This window comes from Danio aesculapii, chromosome 16, assembly GCF_903798145.1.
Source record: "Danio aesculapii chromosome 16, fDanAes4.1, whole genome shotgun sequence".
NCBI classification, from domain to species: domain Eukaryota; kingdom Metazoa; phylum Chordata; class Actinopteri; order Cypriniformes; family Danionidae; genus Danio; species Danio aesculapii.
This window is the reverse complement of record NC_079450.1, coordinates 46,684,840-46,709,459: the sequence shown is the minus strand read 5'-3', so window position 1 is coordinate 46,709,459 and position 24,620 is coordinate 46,684,840. Positions and strand designations below refer to the sequence as shown.

At 35.1% G+C, this 24,620-nt stretch overlaps 1 protein-coding gene across 2 annotated transcripts in view; it reads right to left on the bottom strand.

Moving 5' to 3' along the window:
- The window catches only part of rapgef5b (Rap guanine nucleotide exchange factor (GEF) 5b), a 128,317-nt gene that overhangs the window by 87,406 nt on the left and 16,291 nt on the right, over positions 1 to 24,620 (bottom strand). For both annotated transcript variants that reach the window (XM_056475212.1, XM_056475213.1), the window contains exons 6-8: positions 19,102 to 19,183; positions 10,758 to 10,809; positions 7,467 to 7,537 (exon numbers count right to left, since the gene is read on the bottom strand). In XM_056475212.1, the coding sequence (XP_056331187.1) occupies positions 7,467 to 7,537; positions 10,758 to 10,809; positions 19,102 to 19,183 (205 nt within the window). The remainder of the gene's footprint in view (positions 1 to 7,466; positions 7,538 to 10,757; positions 10,810 to 19,101; positions 19,184 to 24,620) is intronic.

Genomic DNA, 24,620 nt, shown 5'->3' with positions numbered 1-24,620 from the left:
GTGGTCAGAGAAGGTTCAGTTGGTCGTCAATTGTTACTCCAAGGCTTTTTACCATTTTGGATGCAGTGATGGTTGCTCCGTCCATCTGGATTGAAAAGTTATGGTGAAGAGTCGGGTTGGCAGAAACTTTATATATTGGACAAAATAAAAAAAAAAGGTTGTGGTTTTGGACACCACTAAAAACTGCTGCTCTCTCAAATAATGCACTATTTAAGGGTATAGGGCATAAGTCTCAAACTCGATTCCTGGAGGACCTCAGCTCTGCACAGTTGTGCTCCAAACCTAATAAAACACAGCTGATCCAACTGATCAAGGTGTTCAAGACTACTAGGCTGTTTCTCAATATGCGTTCTTCAGCGGTCTTGTGTCCTCGTGTATCGTCATCATCAGCAGCCAAAGTTCAGTTCCAATACTCAAGACCGCAAGAACGGTGAACGCGTGAAACTTCCCGAATGTGTTCTTGATATCGAGGATGCACCGATGCATACTTGAGCACCGATCTCGCTCTAGAAGTCCCAGAAGTCAATGCGACTGGAGGTGGGAAGTGCAGCATTTTACTTAGATTTATTATTAAATTTCAGAGATACCACTAATTTACCTCAGGAGTTTCATGAAACAGTAAAAGTAAACATTAACATGGACATCTTAATAAAGGAAAAAACATATTAAGGTGTTTGTTTGCTGAAATTCATATTAAAATCTGTTTTATTTATATTGTGCAATGTTTATTTATAATGTTTTTACGCATAGTATATATTTTGAAAAGGGGAAAAAAAATTATGAAGTTGTATGAATGCTGTAATGTTTAAATTAAAAACGCATGAAGGTCATGTTACCATCAGGAAGAACGCAGCATCTCATTTCTCAAAGAATGCATTCTCTGTCCTCGCGGTCTCCAGAGTTCGTTCTTCCGAGGACACCTGGTAAGCCTGGTCTCCACAAGAACGTAGGTCCGTTCTCTGTGTTCTTGGAATTGAAAAACAGCCCTAGAGTCTATTAAGCAGGTGTAAGTTGGAGGTGGTTGGAGCTAAACTCTGCAGAGTTGTGGTCCTCCAAGAATTGAGTTTGAGACCCTTGGTATAGGAGGTGATTTCACATACAGCTATGGTCTACAGACATGACTGACAAGTCAGATAACAGCAAACTTATTTCTGGAGGGCCGGTGTCCTGCAGAGTTTAGGTCTAACAATAATCCAACACACCTGAACTAGCTAATCAAGGTCTTACTAGGTATACTTGATACTGATGTGTTGAGGCAAGTTGGAGGTAAACTCTGCAGGGACACTGGCGCTGTATCTCAATTCACATACTATCCATCCAAAATAGTATTCGAAAACAAAATTTGTGTGTCCCAAACCATAGTACGTTGAAAAGAGTATCCCAAAATGTTCCTGGATGGTCTAATATTACTGGTAGAAGGTTGAAGTGTAGAACCATCTGTACTCTAACCACTAATATTGCCCACATTGCACTATGGACTATGTGTACTAATGTACTAATGTAAAGAAACTACAAACATGCCGGATGCATGAGACCAACTGTCATATTTCCTGTTATTTTACGAAAAGTTGTTGTTTTTTAAAGTTGTTTGAATGACTATTAATTAATATCTAGCTAGACAACTGGAAATATTTAAATCACATTTTCCATATTATATTTAATCTTCAACAACAATGTTAACTTCTAAAATGACGTGCTTGGACATTAACTTCTGAATGCATAATTATCCAAAGAACTGAGGAGATTTCTCTGCATTAAAGACTCGCCGAATTAACCGCCGATTAACGCACAGCTGAATATATATAAGGTAAGTAATCAGACATGACAAAAATGTGGAAATGATGTGTTGAGATGATTGACAAGGGACGTAACAAGCAACATAATAGCCTGTTAATGAGGAAGTAGTATGTCCCAAAGATCTGTTACAGATATACTTTTTCTTCACCAAAAGAGTACATACTTTTAGGACGTAGTACAAGTATGGAAATTGGGGCACAGCATAGCCCTCCAGTAACCCCTGCTTTAATGAACTATATAATGGCATCTGTCCATCATGGTCTCCTAACCATCCCCATATCATAACTGGATTCACTCTGTCTTCTCTCCTCCAATAAGCTGGTGCATGGTGTGTGGTCAGGTGCAGGATGGCTGCCATTGTGTCATCCATGTGGGTGCTGCACACTGGTGGTGGTTTGAGAAGATTCCACCTGTTAAGTGCTTTAAGTGCCAAGAAAAGCACTATAAATGTAATTATTAATGTAATAATTATGATGATAATTTATAATAATAATAACAACAATAAACTGTCCCTATTATGATAATTAAACGGTTGTTAGAGGTTTCCTAAAATAGGTTTACATGCATCTAATGTTTTTTTTTTAATTTTGCTGTACAATACGAGTCCCTAAATTTGTGTAATAGCTGTATGTATGCACAAGCATGCATACAAGGATATGTATGGAAATGCAATTATTTCATAGATTTGTTTAAGTGAAGCATCCATACACAATAATTTCACAGATGCAAATGTTTGTATGTGTGTGTGAGGTAATTTCATATATTTATGCAAGAGTTTGTAGGTATATGAGAGGGATTCGCAGAAGTGTGTAAGCTAGTGCAATATGTAAATGTCTGAGCATTCGGTAGTAAAACTGCATATACAGCATGATGCAAGAATTGGAATGTTTGTGAATAAGTTGAGCTAGAATAAATGTTTTATATCTGCAATAAAAGCTTCTCAACAACACAAACCAGCGACAGTGTTTGAGGGTCAATGTAGACACTGCAGCTAATGAAATAGATGGGCTGGTTTTATGCAAATGCTTTACAGATTGGAATCTCTTTATTGTCCCCAAGGGGCAATTAGGTTTCACAGCAATAGCCGACACATCACAACACACACTCAACCATAAAATGACACAAGATAGATAACAAAAATAAAAAAAGAGACAAATGAAACTATCTGTCAAAATATAATCAAACAGAAAGGATTTTAGAGTGTACATATATGGAATGACAATTGATTTAAAGCTTAAAGAACCCAACTGCTATCAGAACAAATAATGGCAAGTATCTGTTTAACTTAGCCTGTCTGATGACAGGTAGCTAAACTCGGGAAGAAGTGGATGGATATCATCAGCTAAAATGGCCATAGCCCTCTTACACATACCCAACACTGTTAAGGTTAGTACCAATGGCCTTTAGAGATATCTGAACAATTCTTGCTAGTCTGTTTTTGCTTGTCACACTAAGGTTATAGTACCAGCACATTGTAGTAAAAGTTAAGTTATATCGATATACACTGAATGGCTACAGAAATTAATTTCGGACAACTGTAGATTCAGTGATTCAGGATTGATTCTATTTTTTTTTATATATAGAGTTTTTGATCTATTAAAACTTACTTGCATACATTTTAGATACACAAAAAGCTCCACTACACACTACAGTACATGTAAAGCGCATAGGGCACTTTAATTGTCTTTGTTTTGCTATATATACAAAGCAATAAGAGATTTAGATTTTACATTTTTTGTAATAGCCCAAAAAACTTGACTTTTAACTAACACGGTTGAAAAATCAATTATAATAGCATATTTTTGTTTCAAAACAGTCAATTGTAATACTAATGAATTTTATTGTTGACTTATAAATGCATTTTGTTATGCAAGATAAAAGTATTTGGTTTCCACCATTTCAAGTGAACCAGTTAAAGATAGTTCTCCCAAAAATTTTGTCACCATCTACTCACACTCAAGGTTCTGCATATTTCTGAATTTATTTCTTCCGTTGAACACAAAACAAGATATTCTGAAGAATGTTGGGGGTAATAACAGTCACTGACATACATAGTAAGGACAAAAATACGCTGAAAGTCAATGGCAATTTTTTTTTATCCAACATCCAGTATTTCTTCATTTGTGTTAAAGGTGCAGTAGGTGATTGTGACACAAGATTGATTCAAAAACATGTTTTTGATCTAAATATATTTATATGTATTTTTATATTCTGGGTAAAGCATAAGACAAAAAAATTCGTCCAGTTAAAAATCGTCGACAGGTAACTCAAACTGTCAGTAAACAAATTTAAACTTGTATTTCTGCGCAGCCTCTTCACACAGACAGATACGTGATTTGCACATGCACGTGAAACATGGATCTACAGCTGACAGAGTGAGTGACATCAGGCAAACTCTGCATCAACCTGAAGTTCTTTCTGAAAGACCAACGTGGCCTTGTATCCATGAAAAGAAAGATTGTTTTTGAAAGAGCTTCTGCCAAAACTGTAGAATCGAAACATTTCTAAATCCTGAATCAATACGCTGGAGGCACGTGCAATTACTTTTGCACGCTGGAAATAATGTTATGCTGTTCAAAACCCCGATCTGAAGGATGACAGTATAGCTGAAGTATTACTTTTAGACAGGTTTGTTTTAAAACTATTTTAGTTGTGCAAAGCTTATGTAGATTGTGTTCTTTTATATGAATGTGTTTATATGCACGGAGGTGTTTTTTAGCCACTAAAAACATTTAGCGAAAGATTGACTATTTTTTGACTAATTGACTAAGTTACGGCTGGGCAATTCATTGAAAAGTAATCGAAATCGACATTCAGAACCTATATTTTTTTCAATTACTTTCCCTACCACATGTGGAGTAATGTGACCCCGCTCGGTTATGGCTGATTCTGTGCAGAACGCATGGGTGTGGTCAGGGTGCAGCCTCTCAACAAATGTGACTACACGTCACACGTTTGCACTATGAAGATGATTGGAAGCTGCACCAGAGATGCCTTTTAAATCAATAATGCACCCTTCATTCAAAAATCTCTCAGTTGTAATATGTGAGCATATTTACTGTACAAAACCAGTCAGTGAACTATGAGGGCAAAAAAAAAAATGAATAAAATAATTTATCATTAATCGTAATCGAGTTAAAATGTTCAATTAATAGAGATTTTGATTTTATGTTTTCGCCCAGCCCTATAAGTTCATGGGGTGTCTTTTACAGCATCGATAATATAGTTAGTTAAATAGGCCTAAGCATTCATTTAGTTCAAGTGTAAAAGGAGATAAAAACAAGCGATGTACGAGGATCAGCGAGCACAACTGAAAGTGAAAAGACACTGTCTTGGTAACGTAAACACAAGAATAATGTAAAAAGATGAGAGGATATTTCAGTTTTTAGCATTTTATTTAGTTGAATAGCAAAGCTTAAGTAAATAGCACTCTTCTGCTTAATCAGCTTTACTGAGGTGAAGTTTGATTTATATTCACACATTCATTCATTTTTTAACAGTGACAACCTGTGACATGCTCCTACTCCAACATTACTTTGAATGTTGGGTCTGAATAAGCATGTAGAAACAACAATAGCACTGTTTCATTGACTGTGAACAATGTTGTATTTGATAGTCATTGGCTGATTATATAATTTCACAATTTAGAATTTGCAAACAATACTTTTCTGAAATCATATTATTAAAGGGCAATGAACCCCAAAATTCATCCAGAACCCTCAAAATTATCCAGTTTTCCTCACAATTAAAGCTGACGGGTGCAAACATTGTCTTAACTAATGCTCAACACAAACAAATCTGTTTAGAATCCCAAAAAAAGTACTCCAAGGTACTTGAAACTTTAAGGAGAAAGTCTTAATGTGCGAATATAAAACCAACTTTAGCCCAATGCCAGTTTTTGGGAAATATAATTCCTGCACCCGCTGACCTGTAAACAACTACGCTGGACAAAGTGCATGTATCCATAACGTTTTTTGTAACTGGTGAATGACATGATCTAGTGTTGTAAAAGGTTGTCTATCTTCATCAGTTCGTCATCTATTTGGTGCATATTCGCACGTTCATGACTTATAAGGGCCGATCAAACCGAAGCCACTTTTACATTCCAAAAACGCGAGGCGCACCTCACTGCCTTTTTTTTTGACAAGAGAAAAAGAAACACGGTGCATTTTTTATGTCGCTAGGCAATGACTGAATCAGCTGCGTATTGTGCGCGAGTGTTGCTGTTGATATTGGTAGAATTTTAATATTCAATAATATTGTGATATTCAAGATTTGTGATAAGTCATACAGCACCAGATAACTCAAAACAACAACCACAAGTCTCTCCTCCAGCTTCAAAAGTCTTCATAGTTGTCTTGACAACACAAACACTGTAGTCACCTCAATGGAAACTCCGCCTTTGCTTTCATATGATTGGAGAATGAAACAGACGCGACTGATGTAACATGCTTTTTCTGCTCAGAGTTGATTTTTTTTTAACTGCGAGCGAACAGCGCACAAAGGCAAAAACACAAGGAGCAGCAGGCGGTTAAAACAAGAGGCGTGCAGCGGGAAAAACACTCGCGGCCATTAGTAAATCATTCAAAAAAGGCGCCTCTCAACCCAAAAAGCGTGTTCAGTGTGATTGGCCCCTTACGGAGGCGTGGCTTTGGACAGCAGGGGAGGGACATACATTTTCAAAACTATTATGCTAACATTAGCATTTTGGCAGATCACCTACCACAACTTTAATCAGAAGAAAGAAACTCAAACAGGTTTGCAATAAGTGGAAGATTTAAAAAATATCTATTTTGTTGGTTGAACTAACTATCTTTTTGTAATGCATTTTTTATTTCTCTTTGCTATTTGGGCTTATTGTATCATCTTTTGATACAATGTACTTTTAGAGAAAAATGATGTCCATATACGTGGACTCGTGGTTGAATTTACATAAAACACTTTTTCCTGAATTTTTGTTTAATGCATATTTAACATAGAAAATTTCTTTTTGAACTTGCTTTGACTATCAGAAAGGAAAAACAACATTTTTCTTCCCATTTTATACAGTTAAAAATAGAGTTTGGGACATTTAATATGCTGCAAAACAGTTGCAGGATGACACTGTATGTCTGGAGTAAAATATAAAACATTCAAAGTATTTTAAATAGCCATTTAATAGCTAAAATGTACTGTCCACGTATGTTGACACTCAAGCCCTAGGAGGTTAAGGCTAGCCTGTTTGTGAACTATGGTTTATAGCACTAGGGTAAGACAGCATATGTTTGGAATGTAGAACCTATACAGCGCTGCCTTTGAAACATTATTTGTCCTTGTGAAGCTCTGCTATTTTGTTGTCTTGATCGCAGTGCTGTCAGATGTGCTGCGGTGAGACATCAGCTATTAAACCACACTGGAAAAAGCCCAGAGTCTCAGAGGCAGGTGGACGGCTCTGTCCTGACACACAGTATAGAGTATCCATCTATCTTCAATCACAGGCTCTTTCTCTTTCTGCCAGTTCAAGGGCTTTCTACTGATGACTGAGCTGTGGGGTAGTGGTGCTCAATCAGGGGATAGATATACTGTGTGGACAGTAACCTGGATGGCTGTGGAGCTCAGCAAAACATACATGCACAACAACACATACACACACTGTGAAACCGTTGTGCCGGAATGTGTTTTCTCATTACCTTGAGCACAGCAGGAGTAGGAGAGGATCCCGGGGTGTCAGTATTGTGCTGTGGACTGCTGTCCTCCATCACTGGAAAACAAGAAATTCACAGCTGAGAACCAGTCGAGTGTGGAGACTCTCTGGCTTTTTTGTGTGTGTTTTTAGAGCAATACTGATTTGTGTTCCAGTACATGTGGAACACCATTGACCTTACATAATTAACCATCAAGCATCCTTCATATTGCAGCTCTTCATTGTTCTTATGGGGTCTGAGGTTTAATCCCATTTTTTTGTGTTAAACAAATGTCATATCACAGATATTTGTTAATATGCCTTTAAAAGGCCCATAATATTTTGTAAATTAGCATACTAATTGTATATAATTTATAAAAAAAAAATTTTTACTTATCATATTTCAACTTATTATATTTTCTTTTCTTTTTTTAGATTATATGTTATGCACCTAGGGTCTGAGAGTAACGCAATTTCAATTCTCTGTATGTCCTGTACATGTGGTTGAATTGACAGTAAAGCTGACTTTGACTTGACTTTGATACTCTATTTAGATTTTTATTTTACACCATTAAAAAAATAACTTCAGATATTCAAAACCTAAAACAATTGGTGGCTTATGGTTATATAAAAATGTAAAAAAATAACAACAGATATAAATGTCAATAGTTTTCAATGGCGTTTTGAGTGTATGTTCAATCAGGTGTATGTTTTATCTGTGTTGTGTTGGATTTGTTGGGCAAATAACAATAGATTTAAAGAGCCTATTATGGATTTTTTGAAAATTACCTTCTATGCAGTGTGTAACACAGCTCTAAGTAAAGTAAAATATTCAGCTAAGGCTTAAATCTGAAAGTGCACAGTGTTTAAAACTATTGATTCATGTATAAAAGAGTCGACTAAGTAGTTTGAATGAATCGTCACGGTAAAGAGTCTTTAGCTGTGCCGGCGTGACATCGATACAGAACTCAAGCCCCGCCCATTTGCTGCACACGCAGACCCAGGAAAATTGAAACCCCTGGCCTCACCCACAAAAAAACTGTAGCAGATCCTGGTTGAATCATGTCGCGAGGACGCTGTGCTCTGAAGTGTGAGGGAAAGTTAGTGTTATTTTCCCTACCCAAACATGTGAAGAGGCTGTGAAGAGTCAGTGGTTCAAGTTTATTTTGCAAAAATACCTCAGCATTATAGCCACAGCCTTGTGTTCCCGTCATTTTTCTGACGAGTGCTTCAGCAATCTACACACAACTGGGGATTTGTCAGCTGTTTGTTCATATTAAGGACACTATTTTTAAAAATATAGCAAAATGATTTTGCCCAAATGCCAAAGAAAAAGCACTGCAACAATTGTATGGTATGTCATAAACAATACACAGTTTACGTTATTTATAATTACTTCAAGTAGTTACTTCAACTGTGATATATTTAGTTTCAACTGTAATATATTGTCTGTACTACATCATGTTTTTATTTTGAGAAACTATTAGTTCTTCACTTTTCAAAGCATTGTATCATACTTTTTACTCCACTATCATATAATTTTATTTAAAATATGTTTGTTGTTGTTGTTGTTTTACTGGACAAATAGTGAATTGCTCTGATGTGATAGCATTGCCGGTATCTTTTTGTGAACAAGCAGATTCTGTTCAGTTAACATGTTAAATCAATTTGCTAATCACAATTAATGATTTCTTAGTGAACTGGACTGATTCAGTGCCATCTCCTCCTGAGTTAACAACTCATTGATTTAAATAATCTGGTCAGAATGGGCTGCTTACACCTAGTCACTTCATGTGTTTTCACTTATCAGATAGCTATCCGATCGTGAAAAGGACAGGTGTAAATGCCCTCTGAAATTAATTTAAAATCCGATCGCTCAGGTCACTTCAGGAGGTGGTTTCCAGATGAAAGTGGAGTGGTATAAATGCATCTGGCTGTTGAAGCCACATATGGAAATTTTGCTCCTCTTAAAATAAAAAAATAATAATAATCTTGAGAGCCCACGTGTTGCGGGCTATATGATATACAAATGCAAAGCAATGGAAGATGTTTGGTTTGATTTATTTAAATGTGTTTGTTGCGTTTTATTTTTGACCGTGGCATGATGAAATTAAATTGGAAAATTAATATGAGATGGCAGCATTAACAATAGCTACAGCACACACATGTAATCTGTGTGAGTGGATTAATCAAAATATTATATTTGTTAGTTTACAAAAGCACGTTGTTTTGTTTTTGGGGAGAGTAGGTTATACACAAAATAATTTAAACCCTAATAAAAAGGATGCAATCTGTCATACATCGCTATTGTGGCTGCGGTGTGCCATGTGACAAACATCGTCTAACAAAACTTACTCCCGGGGCCAGAGAAAATCTTTTAAACTCACCAGTGAAAGGGTTAACAACAGAAAAGCAGTGGTGGTATAGTTACTCTGCATTGCAAAACTAAGGACACGTTTTTATTCACTCACCTTTTTTGGATCATTTATTTTTAATCTGTTGTCATGTATAGCTACACTGCAAAAAAACTTTTCTTACTTAGTCATTTCATTTAGTTTTCAGTCCAAATATCTAAAAAAATCTTTAAAAAAAGATTACTAGACAAGAAAACTGGCATGAGAAAATTAAGTGACGCTTAAAACTTCTGTTTGAAATTATATCTCATTAAGATTATTTTTCTGATCACATTGGCAAATAATTTAGCTTGTTTTAAGCAAACAATCACTTAATTTTGAGGTGTTTTACCTTCAGAAAACAAGATATAATTTATTATGCTATTTCGTGTGTCTAGTATGTTTCTTGATTTAAGATTTTTTAGATATTTGGATTGAAAACAGGCCAAAACTAATGTTTTATTTTTACAGTTTTTAATTGTATTATTATGATTAAAACAGCTCAGGGATCTTCAAGGACAACATGTTTGTGCACTTTCTAAAGGCTTTAGTTCTGTTTTTGAATAAAGGGTTGGAAATGAATGCTTTTCTCTATTTTTACTGACAGATGAATCGATTTTTTAAGTAATCGTTAGTTGGAACAGAGAAGTCAATTCGCAGCTGCTTCAACAACTTATTCTTTTATATTTTTCATTTCAAAATGTGGTAAATACAAATCTTATTAATCTTGTGTAAAGTTATATTGAATTTTTTTCTACTTCATTGTCAGGACATTCACAATAAAACATGCGCAGTACTCAATAACAAAAAATAGTTCAATTTGAAGAACGCAATCAGAAATACACTGCTTCAGCAAACAAAACTGCAAGTTTATAGCAATAAAACACTCTCAGGTGAATCCTTACCAGATTTTGTCTGCGCCTTGCGAGCCAGAGCTGCCAACAGTTCATTCTGCACCTATTAAATAAAAGAAACAGATCATGGTTTGAATGGTTCTTTCAAATATTCAGGCTCGGTGGTCTCACAATGCACAAAAACCATGTAAAATGTGCATGTTATATTGTTCACAAGCCGCTACTGCTTGGGAAGCTGTTCTGCGAGTTTGAGCTTGATCCGTCTCTAAAGAGATCTACAACACTTTGAAGCTGCGAATCCACAACTTCAGCACTAAAGTTCATCTCTATTAAAAAACAAAAAAGTTTCACTTTTCAAGACTGACTCATGGTTGGATTGGAATGATTGGAATTTTTTTAGTAGGGGTACAAAAAGACTGCATTACTTATTCTTTAGCATGACTTCCTTTGATTTCCCAACTGTGATATTACCCCTTTGAGGATCCCAAAAAAAAAAAACTTCACTCCAAACTTTCAAGTGATCTGTCCGTGATCTGACTATAGTGACTCCACACTGAAATCCCACAGCACATAGCGCATTACGAATACAGATGTGTCCAATCCATCAAACATCTGCAAGGAACTATCACTCAGGTATGAAGGGAAGTCCATCTGTGGTCTGAGCATGGTAGGTCTGTGCACTGGTAAAGCAGGTGTGTAATGGAGGTGTTTAACTGTGCTTAGTGGCCCGTAAAAATGACATGTCCTGTGGGGAGCTCTGATGTGACAGTCACAGGCTCGGGGCAAAGATAAATAGTGCTGGATGGAGATCTGGGCAACTGTGACTCACACAGGCCAACTATAAATGATTACACTGAAAAAAAAAAAAAAACAGAAATGACATGAAAAGTAAAATGAATTGAATGGTTTGCATGTCCAGTTATTGTGGGATTAGAATAATTTAAATGTTTTATACATACAGTTAAAGTCAGAATTATTAGCCCTTCATTGAATTTATTTTTCTTTTTTAAATGTTACCCAAATGATGTCTGATAATAATTTTTTTCTTCTGGAGAAAGTCTTATTTGTTTTAATTTGGCTAGAATAAAATAATAATAATTCTGACTTCAACTGTATAGAGATATACCTTTGACCACACATTATCATTTTGTAAATGTTTTTAAATTATTTAAATTTCACAGATTAATCTATAATAATAATATTCTATAATATTAAATATTATCTAGCAGTATTAGTAGTAGGAGCAAAAATAATGCTACAAATATTTATTTATAAAGTTTTATTTTTATTAGTAGTAGTATTGGTAGAAGTAGTAGTAGTAGTAGTAGTAGTAATAATAATAATAACAATAATAAATATTATTATTATTATTATTATTATTATTATTATTATTATTATTATTATTAAGGGTGACACGGTGGCTCAGTGGTTAGCACTGTCGCCTCACAGCAAGAAGGTCACTGATTTAAGTCCCGGCTGGGTCAGTTGGTATTTTTGTGTAAAGTTTGCATGTTCTCCACGTGTTCGTGTGGGTTTCCTCCGGGTGCTCCAGTTACCCCACAGTCCAAAGACATGCGATATAAGTGAATTGAATAAACTAAATTGGCCTTCGTTTATGTGTGTAATTGAGTGTGTATGGATGCTTCCCAGTACTGGGTTGCAGCTGGAAGGGCATCATCCGCTGTGTAAAACATATACTGGATAAGTTGGCAACCCCTGATGAATAAAGGGATTGGGCCGAAGGAAAAATGAATGATGAATGAATTATTATTATTATTATTATTATTATTATTATATTTTAAAACTAGTGTCAAATACCACATTATACCATATAGTATATAAATAAATGATATTAAACAGCATTTTATTGTATTTTATTGTTTTCATTTTTTTAATAATGTCTTTTCAAAATTGTATACTACTTTTGACAAACTAAATAGCATTATACTGCATTATTAGTATTTTTTTTTTTATTGTTTTGACAAATAAAACTACAGAGAAAAATGACAATTGTTTAGGCATTATACTATACACTCACTGGCCACATTATTATGTACACCGTACCAGTACCAGGTTGGATCCCTTTTGTCTTTAGAACTGCCTTAAGCCTTTGTGACAGATTCAACAAGGTACTGGAAATATTCCTCAGAGATTTTGGTCATGAGAGCATCATGAGCTGTAGATTTGTCAGGTGCACATCCATGATGTGAATCTCCTGTTCCACCACATCCTGAAGGTGCTCTACTGGATTGAGGTCTGGTGACTGTGGAGGCCATTTGAGTACAGTGAACTCTGTCATCTTCAAGAAACCAGTCTGATTCAAGCTTTATGGTATGGCGCGTTATCCTGCTGGAAGTAGACATCAAAAGATGAGTACACTGTGGTCAGGGATGGACATGGTCAGCAACAATACTCAGGCTTTGGAGTTGACACGATGCTCAATTGGTACTAATGGGCTGAAATTGTAAGAAAGTAAGTAAGTAGGTAAGTAATGTGTATTTATTTAGCGCATTTGTGGGGCCATACACCCAAAGCACTTCAAAATCATGAGGGGGTCTCTCTACACCACATCCAAGGTGTGCCAAGAAAATATCCCCCACACCATTACACCACCACCAGCAGCCTGAACCGTTGATACAAGGTAGGATGGATCCATGCTTTTATATTGTTGATGCCAAATTCTGACCCTACCATCCAAATCTCACAGCAGAAATCGAGACTCAGACCAGGCAATGTTTTATTTCAATCTTCTATTGTCTAATTTTGGTGAGCCTGTGTGAATTTTAGCCTCAGTTTCCTGTTCTAAGCTGACAGGAGTGGCACCCGGTGTGGTCTTCTGCTGCTGTAGCCCATCCGCCTCATGGTTCGATGTGTGGTGCAGTCAGAGATGTTCTATGAGTGGTTATTTAAACTACAGTTGCCTTTCTATCAGCTTGAATCAGTCTGGCCATTCTCCATTGGCATCAACAAGGCATTTGCACCCACAGAACTGCCACTAACTGGACATTTTCTCTTTATTGAACCATTTTCTGTAAACACTAGAGATGGTTGTGTATGAAAATCCCAGTATTTATGAAATACTCAGACCAGACTATGTGGCACCAACAACCATCCCACGTTTAAAGTCACTTAAATCACCTTTCTTCCTCATTCTGATGCTCAGATTGAAATAAAGCAGATCCTCTTGACCATGTCTACATGTCTAAATGCATTGAGTATATATAGTTGTATACAAACATTTTACCACCCCTTTATGGCTGCATAGTAATGTGTTCTCTTTTCTAAGAGAAGATCGCCGCAATCATTTGGTTTCTTGAGAAAGCTAGATAATCTAATGTTTTTTCAGACAGAAATCCGTAGTGTAGCAGTATTGAGATGTGTGAAATAAAACTTAAACTTAAAAATAGGCTGTGCAAAAGTCTGGGAACCTTCTTTTGTGTGGATTTCTAAACCTGTAGTCACTTAATGCTGATTGATTACAACACAACATGGATTTGAGTGACTCAGTGAACCTTAACAATCCTTACAAAGGTGCAACCAATCATAAAAAAGGATATTTAAGATAGCTGATTGCTAGTTGTGCTTCACCTTATTGTGAACCTGAAGGTAGCAATTTGGGAATCTTAAAAAAACTCCCAAATGACATAAAAATTAGGACAATTCATGAACATGAATTAGGAGAAGGATACAAAAAGCTTTCAGAGGTTTAATGTCTACACATTCAGAAATATAGTAAGAAAATGGAAGGCCACAGGAAGAGTTCGGGTGAAGGAAGATACAAAACGTTGACATCATCATTCATCAGATCATCACTCTGTTGGGGTGCCTAAGTTTTTGCACCTGTCTGTTTTTGTTATGATTTAAAATGCATTGCATCTGTTGATTAAATAAATATCATGTCAGAACTGAAATGTTGCTTTCTCCCTAGGGTATAAAATATATCCAAATTAAAAATTGCTGCTTTGAAAGGCCAGCAGACAATGGCTTGCATTTATGATCATTATCAGGGGTGCCCAAACTTTTGCATAAAACTGTATGCACATACAAATATTAAATTAGGGATGCAAATTAAACTGGCACCATGTCATAATTTCAGTCAACATTATAGTGGCCTAGAAAAAGCGATATGATGGACTGTAAGCTCATTAAGACATTAGCGAGATTGCAATCCTTTATAACTGGACCCTGGCATTTGCTAAATAAACTAATCATAGCTGAGAAATGCATCTGTGTAATACATACAAAGTGATCATCTTTAACTTTATATGAAAACTACACTCAAGCATCTTGTGACTTCCTGCAATTTCTTTTAAATTCTTGCTCTAAACTTTTTCTTGTGTAGCTTAAACACAACCACAAGCTACCTGCAAATGTCTGTTCGACTAGTATTATTTTAAGTTCTTGCTTTAAACCTTTTCTTGTGTAGCTTTAACACAACCAGAAGCTACATGCAAAAGGCATAGTTCATTGATTAAGGCATCAAACTGAGCATCTGAACGCAGCAATGCAAAGCTGAGCATCATCAGTTCTCCAGGGAGGCTGATGCAGATGATGACCCTCTCTGAATCACAGTGGCCTCATATCTGATGCCAAGGTGACTGCAGGTGCACAGGCCACCTTCAAGAGATGTTCTGCTACATTACCTTAATAGCTGGAGGCCAAGCACACGCCGCATGGCCACAGAAATGCACTGATTCAGTCATTACGCCAGAGCTGCTGGCGGCTCAGACACACAGAGCAGGTGGTGAAAACGCTCTCTACTAAACCTTTGCAATATTGTGGTCTAACACGTGGTCATTTGCTATTTTTGAAGGCTTGTTTGATGTTACTGATGATGCAGACTTTGATGTGCACATCACGCATTTGACTTTTTAGTAAAGGTTGTGTGTATTAGTATCATGTGATTAATGACAAATGAAGCTTCACTTTCTGTCTAATCACGTGTGTGATTCATTTAGCATGTCAGAAGCTTTGAACCCCAAATTTTGCTTAGCGAGTCTTAATTGACTCTGGTTGATCAATTTGTGATGAGAGTGCTGTACATCAAAAGGTACAATCATGCCATTCAAGCTTAAAATCTAAAGACATTATGCTAGAGAATCATTCAAATACTAGCTCTAAAGTAACATTTGTGAAGTAGCAACAGTTTCTGCTGTTCTGACGTCAGCTGCAGATGTGAATGAATGGCAGAAAAAAGTAGTTCCTCGAACAAAAGGATTTTGAGTGTCACCGTGTTTGATTTTATTTTTTATATACACGATTATGCACTATTATACTGTACACCAAGACACGAGGCCACTCACACCTCCCACAAGTGCCGATATACAGACATGTTGCACTGCTACTTGTGTAATATATATATATATATTTTGAACCCCAAATTTGCTTAGCGAATTTTCGTTGGCTCTGGTTGATCGGTTTGTGATGCTGTACATCAAAAGGTAATCAATATCATGCATTTAAATAAACATTAATCTTTTGTCACTATTTATTTTCACACAGTATCCTTATTCACTGTGTTTGTCTGTGTAGAGTAGCCTACATTAAATAATATTGAATCATATAAGCACATATTATATTTTATTATCCCTTATTTAATAATCGCAAAACTAATTTTAATGAACAAATGAAACAAAAGCGGATAAGGCTTTTATATGTACATATAACATTGAAACTATGGAGTGTGACATGGGGCATTGGTGTTAACGCTTCCATTGACTTTGAATGGAGTGACATCAAGCGTCAATGAACTGAATTGTGGCGAGTCACGTTGAGACCATTGCTTATGGCAGATGTTGAAAAACGTTTAACTTTTTAAGTGCCAACGCAGGCATCAGAAATCGGATAGTGCAGATACTTGCCAATCACATCCCTGCAACACCACAGAATGGTGTTCTGTCAAAATTGAGGTAAAGCTTATTATCATGGTTGGTATCATGGCTTTACTACATCTTTATACACTACTACTACTACTACTACTACTTCTGTAACTTTTTGTGTCGCGGTCCAATCTGGATGTAATTGGCTATATGTGATTGGCTATAAGTTATGGCCCAAAACTTCAAAACTGTCTCGAATAATAACAATAGCATCAAGGTTTGAGCCGAACATATGAAAGACCACAGATGCTTGAATAATAAATTGACAACCCGTCAATAAAACTTTAATTTCCACAAATGAAATATTCCAAAAGAGACAATAAAACATTCACAAAAATCCTGTTTTTCTGCTTTCCTTCGCTAAACTAAATAAATACCAAACGTGCGTATGAAAAACAATCCACTACCTGCTATGAAAAACAAAGTATCAAAATAAACAAACTAGTTAACACATTAAGAAAACTAAATAATCAAAAAGTTAAGAACAAAACTCTAAAGAGAGTGGCATGTAGATGGATCGCCTGGCATGTGGAGTACCGCTAGCCAGACTGCCTGAGTGCAAGCCACCACCGAGCTGAGAGAAAGACCCGCGGTTGCTGTCAGCCTTATATACTGGGAATCCCCACTATGATGATTGCATCAGTGTGAGCTTCAGACATGCCCTTCTTCAAGCACTGACACTGATGCCCCAAACGCTTCATGAAAATAAATTAAGTCATGGAGTATGAAGATTTCAGTGGCATTATTGAAGTAAACACCGCAATCAAACTATTACCGTCATGTAGGAATTTTTGCCACGTTTTATGAAAAGATCCACACACACGGCTGTCAGTAAAGGACCGCACACAGAAGCGTAAGCACACACACACGCACATATCACGAAATGTGGAGGTTTATTTTTCTTTCCATTCGGCTTTCCATTAAAACAACACTCTTCCACCAGTCCTTACTTTATATTTGCGTCTAATACCCCAGTTTGTTACGGGGATGTGAAGTAAATGTTCATGAGTGAAAGTGAAACTTGAAACGAACTGCAGTAAAGTCGAAAAATTAAAGATGAAACACCCCAAATTACATGAGACTCTGCAGAAAACATGAATAGCTTGATGACGCAACACTCAAAAAGCACTTCACGTAACACCTTAATTATATTATTGTCTTATTAAGGCAAATAACTGATGTCCATGTAAACATAGTCAGTAGTGTCTTCAAAGTAAGTGAAAGATCCAGAAGGACATCCTTCTGATTTGATTTAGAAGGGCACTGTTTTGCCAGACGGTTCACTGGTTTGACTTTTATTTATTCACTATCATTCATTTTAAAAAGCACTCACTCCATTTTATTTGTATATATTTTACTTAAGCATTAACTTTACAGGCTAGTTAGCTGTGGAGCTAACATTAATCATATTCCCTCTAGTGAACGCATAAAAAATCGTCACCATAATTTACTTGAGTGCATGTCTCGCACCCCCCTTAATAGGTGCTGGCACCCCCCAGTTTGAAAACCCCTGCCATAGATAACAACAATAGCAGATCAAAGCCCTGACAAACAGACCACATGCCTTCAGTTGTTCAATCGGAATATTATCAAGCTATGAGAATACGTTTGCGCAGTTTCTTCTCTTCAGTGTCAGTATGGGTGCACATTCATGATTACTGTGCACTGATGTGTACTGCGAGTGCCAATGCATGACTTTCTCTGTTTGAAACATTAGCAGCTCAACCAAGTGCAACACGCATAAAGAGCACTCTGCTCTTGTGAACATGCGCCCTATACTGACACTGAGGATCAAAAACTGTTGAATATAGTTGTTATTTTTGTTTTATGTGTGACCGAAAAAATTCTCGTGGACAATTGCTGCCTATGGAGGATGAGGGAGCTCTCAGATTTAATCTAAGGGTGCTTTCACACCTAGACCTTTGTTTCGGAACCTGGCGCGTTTCCCCTGTTAGTACAGTTCATTTGTCATATGTGAATACAGCAGTTGCGCTTGGATCTGCGCCAAAACAATCGGTCCGAGATGCCTGAATGAGGGGATCTTGGGTCGATTGAAACAAACTCTGGAGCGGATCGATTGTAGTGAGAAAGCAATACGATCCAATGAACCAAGCTGACTTGTTTTAGCCATTTTGGTCCATTAAGAAACTTTGCCATGTGATAGCGAACCACACAAAGAACAAAGTACAACATTGTAACAATTTTAATCCCTGTTTCGGAACAAAACAATCGATCTACAGGAGTGAAAAAATAAAAAATTTAATTAAATTAAAATTACACACAAAAAAATATCAAATATTCTTTATTTTGTATTGATTATTTGTAGCCAGTGACATCCATAGCAGAAAAAAACAAATACTTTGGACGTCAATAATTACTGGTTGCCAACATTCTTCAAAATATCTTCTATAGGCTTTGGAGCAAGTGGAGGCTCAGTTACTGACAAGATTTATTGTTTTATGTGAATCCATTTAAAATCAGGGGATATAATAAAAGATGCAATATAATTGACTTACTGTTAAAGTGAAATGCTCCAATGCTCTCATTTGAAGAACTGGATTACAAGCATCAGGTGTTTTCTGTTCATCTTCTTTACAGCTACAAAGCAAAAAATAAAGTGAAGAAAAAATCTCAGTCATGTTACCATGCTTTGTTTTATTTACTACATTTTTACATTTTCACAATATTTTTATAAATGGAAAAACACAATGACACAAATACACTTTTATTCTATGATAAGATTGTTTTTAAATGTATTTTGATATTTGTGGGAGACATTAATTTAGATATATCAAGACTGTACTGAAACGAAAAAGGCGGGGGGTAAATACTGTTATATTAAGGGGATAACTCTTTTCTTAAAGATTTTTTTTATGCCATTTTATCTGCCATTATATGTCTGAAATACGTCTGAATACAGAGGAAAAAAATATCATAAAGAGAACTAGAGAATTATAATCATTTCTGAATACTGGAATAATGACTGAAAATTCAGCTGTACCCGCACAGAAATAGATATAATAATAATAATAATAATAATAATAATAATAATAATAATAATAATATACACATTTTTGTATAGGAAAAAAAAAAAAGTTATTTTACAGAAATATTACACCATACGCCATATTCACAGTATTTTTATTGAAATAAATGCAGCCTTCCATGACTTAAAAGAATAATATAAAAACCCCAAATTTGTTAAAATGTTATTAATTTTTAATTAATAGTTACTTATTTTTTTCCCATATCAAATAAAACTGTCCAAAATCCATAAACATTAACTTAACTTTAAACAAAAGATTCTGAGGACACTGATTGTACAGTGTATAATATTTACAAAACTCACAAAAATTGCAATATATAGATACAAATAATTTAGTCTCGGAAGCTCAATCAGGCCATAGAGAAGTGCAGACAGAAAGACCTATAAACAGCTGCAATCTCTCTAAAGATGAACATCCTGCCCAGACAAAACCATTTGCACACAACTGACCGACTTTCCCAGCAGACAGGATATGATGCAGAGAAACACGACGTATAGCTTGGCCTCCATTTGCGTCCACTGACCCCCTGCTTACGTATTGTTTACCAAAGTACAAAATGTCATTGATCTGGTTAAGTGGGGTCCGGTCAGGACAGCATTGTTAATTCTTACTTATAATAATTTCAATGTATCTGCTTTTTTACTGACAACCTATCTCTGTTTTGTTTTTTCATTTATGAATTTAAATATAAACATCAATTGTGCATGTATACTTTAAAAATTACAATTTACAGTAGTTTTTTTAATATTAATTAAAATAAAATGTATTTTTGCAATACAATTTTGATTTGTAAATAGATTTATAGGTAACACTTTATTTTGATGGTCTGTTTGAGTATTAGTGGACTGCTTAATATCTGTTGATATGCTCCTTCAACAGACATTTAAGAAACTTTGCAAGTACATGTCAACTTACACTAACCCTAACCCCAAACTAAAAGTCTACCTATAATCCAATGAGAATTAGTACCAATGTAACTTAAACTCAACAAATGGATCATCAAAATAAAGTGTGGCCGATTTATATTTTGTGAATTTGTTAAATTGTGTATTTTAATAAAACATTATGCTTTATTTATAACAAATAGCTAGAAAGAGAGGCTGCAAATAATCTCAATTTATTTTTTTTAACCAGCCATTAAACAATACACACACCGTTTTATAAAAGGTGGAACAAATATGACCAAAAAAATCAAATGGAATATGTAATGTTATAATTAGTAGTAGTAGTTGTATTTCAAAATTAGTATTCAATTTATTAAATAATAATAATAATAATAACAATAATAATAATAAAATAGATTTCTATGACTGTAACACAACTGATAGATCTACAAAAGAATTTCCAATCAATACACAACATTAAATCTAAAAACTTTTATTTTGCAAATCCATGTTATAAGCAACTCAAACTCACATCACTTTATGCGGATCACTTACTGAAAACAAAGCAGCTCAAGTTAAAAGATCAGTGTTGCACATCACGTTACGATTTTACTCCACAATATTTGTGATTTGATAATCCCACTTAACCATATTGTGTCCTCAAGCATTGCTACAACTTATATACAACTGGTCATCTGCAGATTACTGTTAGCTGACTTCACATGCTGTACCCTGTAAAAAATATTGCTGCCTATTTTTTTGTTGTTGCTGGCTGTTAATTCAAATGAAATGTTATCAAATAAACTTACACCAGACTGACTAAAAATATTAATATAAAGTTATTTCACCTGATTAAAAATTGTTAAAAGTTAGTGTGAACCGCAAGTTGTTCAGAATTTTAGATCAGTATGTTGATGTACTCCTAATTGAAATGAAATATTGAGTAGGGAACGGGGCATTTCTCCGCGCAGCATTCCCTTGAAGCAAACTAACAGTAAGAGGGTCGTAGTTTGGAATATTGTGGCTGAGGCCATCAAGCAGACAGACACTCCACATGCAGAAGCAAATGGTCAGATTTTGATTAAAGATTACCAAAAACATTTTTTTTTTCAGTAGATTAACTTGGACTGATTAATAGTTCACCTAACGAATAACAATATGCACATATAAAACAAAATAAAAATGGTAAAATTTGATTTCACATACTTTAAAGTACCATAAAACATTTGTTGATGTGATTTTGTCTTATCTTTTATTACACTGTTGCCAATACCAATTATACTAGCATTTGGTGCTTAATGAGTTTTAATCCTAGACACATGCTATAAATGACACCGTAAACTTTTCAACCTCCGTGCAGAGCTGTCAATGATGTTTCAAAACTCAGATGTTTGGAGATGACAATCAATCATAAAAGCCCAAACACAAAGTGCAGAGGCAGTGAGAAGAGACGGATAGGCCGTGTCTTCTTCTGACACGTCTGTAAAGAGATGAGACGTGCTCTGACAGACAGTGCAAGGTCAAAAGAAGAGCTCTGAACAGGTCGTGTTTGTCTGAAAATCTGAAAGTGAGACAGAGCCTGCAGCAAAACCATCTGTCAGTCCTGTTTTCAGACTCGCACTGTCACAGAGACATCTGCTGGAGAAGCCTGGAAATACACACGCACATGGAAACATCCGAATTGATTGGTCTTAAAGATTGATAGGTTAAGTTGATTTTTGAACACTGTGGTCGATAAGTATTTTATCAACTATAGCTTATCAACAACCCTTGTCACCGATTTTTACAAAACATAGATAATGGTGAGCTACATTTTGCCTACTGGCATGTTTAATATGGAGCTAATAATATGCCAAAACGATCTGAATGTAAATTGTGTTCATTTGAATTATAAACAATTGTAATTTATTAAAACTAAATATTTGTATGCTATTAAAAATATTTTGAATTTGAATTTCTTAAATTGAATTTGAATTTCTTAACTTAAATATTTAAGACAAACTAATTTTCTAAGTCAGTTTTTCATAGACGTATTTTCATTAACATGAATTTGAATTTCTTAACATGAATTTGAATTTCTTAACTTGAATATTGAACATCTGAAATTTAAGGCAACTGAATTTTCTAAGTTCTAATGTTTCAAAAATTCAGATTTTTTTTCTGAATTCATAGATTGCAGATATTGGGTTTGTGAAAAATACAGTATCAAGATTTCAAGATGAAGAAATTTAGAACATCAAATTCAATATTCTGAAATTTGAAACCAGAAATTCAGATCGTGAAACTCAGACTGCGCAGAAAGTAGGTCAGAGATGATCAACAGGGAAGAGTAGACGATCACCGAAAAGTCAAATGTTGTGCTGTACTACAGAATATTGTAACAAATAGCATCTTACATAATATGTAATTTACCACAGTTGTAAAATGCTGGAACAGTTTGAAAATGCACCTGGAAAGAACTTGAATTTCATCAATCTGAATTTCATGATCTGAATTTCTGGTTTTAAATTTCAGAACATTGAATTTGATGCTCAGAATTTCTTCATCTTGAAATCTTGAAACTGTATTTTTAAAAACTCAATATCAGCAATCTATGAATTCATAACCAAAAAAAATCTGAAGCTTCAAAATACGTCAATGAAAATCTGACTTAAAAAAAATCATTTGTTTTAAATTTCAGATGTTCAATATTTAAGTTAAGAAGTTCAAATTCAAGTTAAGAAATTAAATTTCAAACATTTTAACAGCATATACATATTTAGTTTTATTAAATTACAATTGTTGATAATTCAAATAGGCACAATTCAAATTCAGATTGTTTTGGCATATAATTAACTCCATAGTTTAACCCTTTACAGTTGACTTACAGGTAAAAAATTACCCAGGCACCATTTTAACAGCCGAAATAAAACCCTAAACAACGTTTTTCATCTTGAAATTTAGTGAGTTTCTCTAAAATTATCCTAACACTATTGTTACACCAGAAAAACTACTGGTACTCATGCACACAATAAGAAACAGCTGCTTTAACTTTAAAAATACTGTATAAACTTTGTGCAGGTACTTTTAGCACTGCGAAATATACCATTTACTTTCATTAAAATCGAGAATTACCCAGTGATTAAACATTGATGCAAAACTTCACATCGATGAGGGGAGATGTTTGTGAATGAGGATGGTTGTTTCTTTATACAAAATAGATTTGAAGTTTGAAATTAAATGTATCTGCTTTTTTTTTTAGGTTTAGTGAAGGCAGGTCAATTTTGACCTGAAGGCCACACAGGCAACAGAAGGCTTAAAGAAATAGTTCATTTTAAAAACATAAATTCACTGTTTACTCATCAAGACTGGGAAATTTGATGGTTTTAGTTCAAACCAAATGCGAAGAACCTTGTCCCTCATTCAAGTGGTACTTAACTAGCGGAATGTTTTTCATAACAAGAGAGAAGCGATTGAGGCGAATTCTGCATCTTCATAGCAAACGCATATTGCATTGTGCTTCGTTCCTGGTGGAAACTCGCCAATATTTGAGCATTTGCAGTGACTTTGTATGTAAGCTGCTCACCCAAATACTTAATTCAGCTTTTGATGAATATAATAATGCATATGCTGGCGTAGCACTATTTTTATTTATTTTTTACCTATTTATTTCCTGTGCACAGGTTAGTAGGAAGTAATGAACACAGTTCATGCATAAAACTCTCATATATTGAGCTGGTATCTGAGAGTAGTGGGGTGTAAGGAGAAGAACTGAGAACCACTGATGTAATGATCACTTAATTATCACTAAATACTGCTATAAAACACACCTCAGTTGTTTAAAGTGTTATTGCACTTTTTTTCAAATACCAGAACTTTTAAAATAACTTCTGAATTCATTGTTGAAGAACAATGAAGATCGTGATCAATCACAGAAAAATCGTTGCCCAGCACTATAACTAACCAATGTGGTATTTTGAGTTGAAACTTCAGAGTTTGGGGACACAGGAAACTCAGTAAAATGCAAAAACAAAACAAAATGAAACATTCTGGATCAACTGGATCAACACTGACTCTAGAATGAAAGTAAAACTTTAGCCTCTTTTGGGACCCAAGCCAGAATAA